General features: G+C 45.9%; 1 protein-coding gene across 1 annotated transcript; it reads right to left on the bottom strand.

Annotated features, from left to right (window-relative positions):
* Nucleotides 1-4,690: 4,690 nt before the first annotated feature.
* LOC108522448 (uncharacterized) lies at nt 4,691-6,613 on the bottom strand. The gene is made up of 2 exons (XM_017862654.1): nt 6,222-6,613; nt 4,691-5,577 (listed from the first exon to the last, which is right to left on the bottom strand). The coding sequence occupies exons 1-2, from the start codon at nt 6,611-6,613 to the stop codon at nt 5,058-5,060; spliced, it is 912 nt and encodes a 303-aa protein (XP_017718143.1). The 3' UTR covers nt 4,691-5,057.
* Between the last annotated feature and the right edge of the window lie 362 nt (nt 6,614-6,975).

Here is a 6,975-nt window from a genome sequence, read left to right as displayed (position 1 = left end):
GGCCAACATGGTGAAACCCCATCTCTACTAAAACACAAAATTAGCTGGGCGTGGTGGCACGTGCCTGTAATCCCAGCTACTTGGGAGGTTGAGGCACGAGAATCACTTGAACCTGGGAGGCGGAGGCTGCAGTGAGCTGAGATCATACCAGTGCACTCCGGCATGGGCAACAGAGTGAGATTCTGTCTCAGGGAAAAGCAAAAAATAAAAGATAGATCTGTAACTCTGAATGTCTACTTGAGAAGGCATCCTGGTGGGTGTTGCAGCGTTTTATTTGAACTTCAGGCATTAATTCTAGATTTACTTTTGTAAATTGTGATTGTTTTAGATTGGAACCGTGCTCTTGACCTGATACTGACCTAGGGCAAAGGTCATGGCCTCTGCCAAGCCTCCCTTGTTGTTCCCAGGGTTCTGTGACCTTGAGCCCTCAACACCTCATATATATATTCAGGACTAGAACTGTCACAGTGGATTGTAACGATGAGTGTTATTTCTTTCTAGACAGTGATTTCTGAGGGCCAGGATTGAAGCTATATGTAAGTGTCAGCCCTAGTTGATTGCTTGGTACATAGCAGGTGCTTAATGAACTGTATCAGTGGAATGCTTTCAGAGCTGTAAATATCAGGAAAATATCCCAGAAGTGATGTGGAACAAGAACAGAAATGCCATACACCCTGTACCCAGTAAACATTCCCTTCTAGTGGGACCCTGTGCTGATCTACTCAGGGGGTGAGGTCCTCACCTCCCACACTCCAAAAGAGAACACATTTCCCCTTTGCAAAATTATCTACCAGGTGTTATGGCTGAACTATACCCCTACAAAATGCATATGCTGAAGTCCTAACTCCCAGAACCTCAACAATGGGACTGCGTTTGGAGACAGAGCCTTTGAAGAGGTAACTGATTAATTAAGTGAGATCACAGGGGTGGGCCCTGACTCAATATGACTGCTATCCTCATGTAAAGAGATGAGGACACAGAGGCCCACAGGTGGAAGACTATGTGAGGACACAGCAAGAAGGCAGCTGTCTGTAAGCCAAAGAGAGAGGCCTCACCTCAGAAGAAATCAACCCTGCTTCACTTTGACCTTGGACTTCCAGCCTGTAGCACTGTGAGAAATAAATGTTTGTTGTTTAAACTCCCCAGCCTGTTGCATTTATTAACAGCAGCCTGAGCTAAGACACCAGGTAAGAAGAAAAAGGTTGGGAGGCGGGCTGGTTCATTGAAACGAGTTATGAACAAACATATAGGAATCAATATAAACAGCATTACCTGCATGCCAAGGCCCAGGAGGAAGTGTGAGGATATCAGGAAAGGACAGTCCCTGGAGTCCCGGAAACACTGCAGCTCCACCACCACAGCTTCCTGGCCTCCTTCCATTCTCACCTGGGAAATAGGATGTGCTTTCAGAAGCTGCACTCGGGAAACATCAAACTGTATGTGCCATTTGAAAATGTTGATTATAATTATAAAATAATATATGTTCATTTAGAGATATAATTTAGAAAATACAGAAAAGTATCAAGAAGAAAATTAAAATCACCTAAATCCTATGACAGCAATATAATCACTATTAATATTTTGATATGTTTCCCTCCTATATTTTGCCATACCATAAATAGATCTGTATATGTTTACACCATACCATTTTCATGTTTTATCAAAGAGGGAAATGTTATTTTCAAATTACATTGTATTAACATGTCTAAAATACAAATGGAGCATCACTTTGAAGGCTAGAGTCGATTTAGATCTAAATATATATTTTAGAGACAGAGGTCTTGCCATGTTACCCAGGATGGCCTCAAACTCCTGGGCTCAAGAGATCCACCTGCCTCAGCCCCTAAGTAGCTGGGACTATAGGCGAGTGACACCACACCAGACACTAGTGTTGATTTTCATTTGCATGACTTTGTGAAAAAGAAAAAAAAAAAAGGATTTTGTTTTACTTTCTAATGCAAAAGGAATGGAAATGCAACATAGTGTAAATACTTAGCATCAAACCTTCCCTTTCCAAATACAAGAAACTGTTACTAACAGGGAAAAGGACTTTTATTTTAACATCATATTGATGTTTTGTACTATTTAAAATTTTGCTATGAGCATGCATTACTTCTATAATATAAATACTAAAATTTAAACATTAAATTCTAAACATAAACATTTTCTTGACTGTTAAAATCAAGTCCAAGCGCAGTGGCTCACGCCTGTAATCCTAGCACTTTGGGAGGCAAAGGAGGGAGGATGGCTTGAGCCCAGGAGTTCAAGACCAGCAACATAGTGAGACTTTGTCTCCACAAAATAAATAAATAAAATATTCAAATAAAATCAACTCATATTTTAAGGAGTGTATGATATTCAGGATATGCATAATTTTTCAAAACAATGAGAAAATGATCGAATAGGAAAAACACTCAGAAGACATTCAAACAGGTTTTTTTTTTTTTTTTGCTAACTAGAAATCAGATTCTTACTTTCTCCAAGAAATTTTGCAATTTCAAAATCTTGAGGAAGATGAGAAATTTCAGCATTCTCTGTACCAAACCTGAAATTTGCACAGTGTATAATTAAAATTTTAACATTAAATGGATTTTAGGTTAAACAGAATTTCATAAAATTTTCTTGTACATCTTTACAAAATACATGATAGATTCCTTACAAAATACATGGTAAGTCCCTAAGGCCTCCTTAGTTGTTCCAGAAATTGTGAAAAGATCATTTGAAATGAGCTGGATGCCTCCTCTGCATAATTCTCCAGCTCAGATACCAGTACTGTAGCGTCTGCACGGGAAGATGGTGTCCACGCAGCACAGGCAGAGGCAGAAAGAAGTGGGTCACGCACTCTGGGAATGGGCTACTTGTGTTTGCTTTGGATCTGACCCTTCGAAGCTATGTCACTCGTCTCCAGACCATAGTCCATTCCTCTCTAAAATGAAGGAGTCAGACTTCTCATAATCTGTACTTTTCATTTTGTATTTTCTTATCTTTAAACACTATTATTAACAAATATAACAAGATTAAATGTGATGCTTAATTAACCCGATGTTTTGGGTATGCTTTAAGAAGCCATATAGAACTCCCATACTCCATTTGAGGATGACTGTTGTTATTTCCATTTTTGAAAATATCAGGCAAAAGTAACTGTCTTTAAGAGCTGCTCAGTAAAGTAATAGGATGAAAATAGGTAGGTTTTTTTCTTTTAAGAAGCCCCTGGTTTTTCTTTTAAAATCAATCTAATAATTGTACCCAATCTCATTTAATACTGAGAATTTAAAATAATGATCACTATACTAGTTGAAGTAAAAGACTCAAATAAAAAATCACTAAAGAGTTAGATATGCAAAATAAAATATGAAAAAGTCTAGAAACATAATTTTAATACTGTGCTTGAGGTTTACACAAGGTTTGCAAACTCTGTAGAGTCCTGGGGATCAGAAAGAAGTAAATTACTCAGTGAGTTCCACAGTGTCTTCCTCCTCTGTGGCATTGTCTGGGCATAGACCTTCCGTTTTCACTTCTAGAATTAAAGCAAACAGCACACTTGTTTACTGCCCAAAGGCTTATTATAATTAGTTAACCTAAGTGCTGGAATTGTTAAGATTCATAAATAAATTAGTTATAATTTTGGTGATCTATGGATAACCCAGTGGGAAAAGAGGAAGGTATAATAACAGGAAGGTATAACATTATAAGATAGTGAGAACATACTCTAATTCTATCATAATAGGCATATCAGGAGAATTCTCATCTGTTATTTGAAACTCACTGACAGCCATACACTTTTCAATGGGCACTTTCCTCTTGAAGTGTACAAAGTGCACAGGATTAGAATGAGTTCCTGAGAGTCAGCACATCACGAGTGGAGGGGCTGGAGATGTTCTAGCTGAGAGGAGGGAAAGTCAAGGGCTCTACATGAGCTTTTGCTTCATACTTCTTGTACAGAGAAACAGTAACACTATCTATAGCATTGGGATATACAGGAATAACTCAATGTGAGGACTTCTTTCCAGTTTTAATTATACTGTCAAGATAATTTATACTGTCTTGTTAGATTCTTTTCATACAATTGAATTGTGCCTTTTGTAAAAAGAATTCTTCTGAGTTTTCTTGTAATGTACAACATGTAAAATACATGACCTCTTTTCACTGAAAAGCAGTATGATACGGAAGGGCATAGGCACAAAAACATACAAACAAAATCTCTCACCAATATAATTGGAACCACAGCAAAAACAAATACAAAGCACCTACTGTATGCAGGAAACCTGCTGGGCCTTGGGGGTACCTGCTCCAGCTGATTTCCATGACAACCCGAAAGACCAGGACACAGATGAGGAGACTGAAGGTCAAAGAGGTGTGGGCCTGTGGCAGGTGGCAGCAAGGGCCACAGAAGGCCTGTGCTCTCCTCATGCTCTTCTCAGAGAAGGGTCCTGCTCCTGTCTGCCCTCTGCAGCTCCTGATCCAGGAGCTCTATATCTGTCTCCATCTTAAGGACAAAACACCATGGAGACAGGAGGTCACTCATGATGTGTTACAACTAAGAGCAAAAATCTAGGACTTTCCAAAGAAATAACAGCACGTGCATAGGCTGGGCCATGGGGCTGCCAGGAAATATAATTAGCAACAAAGGGGATTTTCATGATCTATTGAGGATAAAAGGTAGGATATAAATGACATCTACAGCACAAACTCAATTTTCTGAGATATATTTTATATGCACACACAAAAAGACCAGAAGGAAATGTGAGCAGTGGAAGAAAGGGTAAGTTTCATTGTTCCCTTTCCATTTCTGAGTTTCTAAGTTTCTGTGGAGAGAAAGTCCATGATACATCATGGTATCTGAGAGAGAGGATCCTAAAATTGAAGCCCTGGAGCTAAATCTGCCATCGCTGCTGGGGGAAATCACTCCAGCACTCTGCCTCAGTTTGCTCACCCATAAAATAGAAAAACACCCTTCCTTACCTCAAAGGAGACCAGAATGCAACCGCAGGCCCCACGCATGGCGTCCGGCTGGTTTATGCTCTTCCTATGCAGTAGGGCTGTCTATGTCCACAGCCTTATGCCCTGTGCCTTCTAAAACCCTGAGTCGGGTCTGAGCCGAAGCATCCTGCAGCCCTCCTCCTGCAGCAGCCCCCTGCTGGTTTCCAGGCACATACGCCTTGGAGGCCAGCAGTTCCTCCTCCAGTCACAGCCTGCATGTGGTGACACAGTCCAGTATGCCCAGAATGCACTGCCAGCCAGCACCCGCAGCAGCCCGCAGCTGCACAATTACACGCAGCTGTGTGGGTGTGGCGCCCCCTGCTCCACCACCTCTTGGAAGTCTTCCTGGATGCACCATGAATTTCCTGCTGGCCAGCAATGTCCTCAGCCTTTGGGTGCCCTGAGATGAAGTCCTGGAGGGTGCTGACCACACAAGGAGGTAGGGGCATGGCAGCTGAATGTAGCCAGGGGGAAGGTGATGCGAGGCTGGGAGTGCTCAGGATGAGGTGCTGGTCTCTTGGCAGAGGCAGGCCATGAGTTCCTTGGCTGACATCATGCCCATGGCCCTGATAGGCCCATGTCCAGTCCTCATGACATCTGGGAGACGGAGAGTGCGGTCAATGTACGGGTCAGCCAGTCCATGCCCCTGTGGCCACCCATGCCCAGCCTCAAGCCACCTCCTGCTCTCTCCCAGTGAGACCCCAGAGTCAGTGTAGACCCCACTGCATGAAAACTGGGGGATCTAGCTGTTAAGGGGCATTTGTGGTGCTCCCTCCATAGGTGGTCTCCATGAGCTGGGGTTGGGGTCTACCAGGCCCACTCCCAGCCCACTGTTTACCTCGTGGGCCTCAGCTTCCTCTTCTGCAGAAGGGAACGGTGACCCTGCCCAGCTTAGTTCCCTCTAAGAACACCTGACCCCTGAGTGCCCACATGGGTAGGGTCTGGGTGGCCTGAGGGGTCAGGGTCCAGCGATAGGACCCCTGCCCCCACCCCTCACCCCTCCCAGCACTGGGCCACGCAGGAAGGCAGAATTCCCCAACCCCAACCCCTGTCAATCCCAGGAGCCTTGTCAGCTGGACCCAGGGCCACACCTCTGCCCACCGGCTCACACCTCGGCCATGCAAGGCAGGGTGGATGCACCTACCTGGCCCTTAAGCGCGTGAGGGAGCCACTGTTGCCCACTTGGAGGCTCAGTTCTGAGGTCAGGATTCCAGGCAGTCCCTTCTCCCGCATTCCCAAACCCCTGACTGGAAGAACACTCTCCGCACAGCCTTTTCTTTCGGGGTTCCAAAGTGCCTGTGAGCAGGCAGCTCCAGACCTCCTCTCTGTGACACCCACAGACTCGGATCCCCATGTGCTCACTCATGCAGACGGGCGCTGTCGCCTGCAGCTCTGAGGCTGAGCCGGCTTTGCCTTGGTGACCCAGATTCTCTCGTGGGTGGTTGGGGACAGAGGGGCGGTGGCGCGCTGGGCCGGCTGGAGGGCCCATGCCCCGGCGGGAGGCCCGCAAGGATGCTGCCTCCAAGTGTGCTTGTGGGTGGCGGATCCCAAGGCCTCCCGGGAGAGTGTCCACTCCTCGGGAGGCCTGGCTGCTCAGCCGCGCCCCTCTGTGGTGAGACTCGCCCAGGTCCATGTCCGGCCCACCTCGCCCCAGCCAGGCTCCCCTGGGCAGCCTCAGAGCAGAGAACTCTGAATTCACAGGGAGGCTGGAGGTGTGGGGCCTCTAGGCACTCGCAGGGTGGAGCTACCCCACACCCAGGGCTCACCCTCAGCCCTACCCAGGCGTCCCCAGCCTCACGCTCCCAGAGGTGAGGAGGGGGCTTCAGGAAAGTGGGGGCTACCTCCCCGCCCAGTACCTTCAGGCTCTGAATTCGTACCTGGGAACTCTGCGTTGGCTGACTTGGGGACCGCTTCCCTGCTCAGCCTTCCCCTCTCTTCCTGCCGGGCCGTCCACCTAAGCTCCCTGACTCTTCCCACACGGCCCTGGGTCCCCTC

The sequence above is a fragment of the Rhinopithecus bieti genome, unplaced genomic scaffold (assembly GCF_001698545.2).
Source record: "Rhinopithecus bieti isolate Rb0 unplaced genomic scaffold, ASM169854v2 scaffold_65819, whole genome shotgun sequence".
NCBI classification, from domain to species: domain Eukaryota; kingdom Metazoa; phylum Chordata; class Mammalia; order Primates; family Cercopithecidae; genus Rhinopithecus; species Rhinopithecus bieti.
The sequence above is the reverse complement of the archived record's forward strand: the minus strand, read 5'-3'. Positions and strand labels throughout refer to the sequence as shown.

Bases quoted from the DNA above. Each gene is read 5' to 3' on its own strand.
- LOC108522448 (XM_017862654.1), bottom strand. From the start codon at position 6,613: ATGGACCTGGGCGAGTCTCACCACAGAGGGGCGCGGCTGAGCAGCCAG. The intron at 5,578-6,221 runs GTTTGGGAATGC...TCCGTCTCCCAG, and splicing joins GAGTGTTCTTCCAGTCAGGG to ATGTCATGAGGACTGGACAT.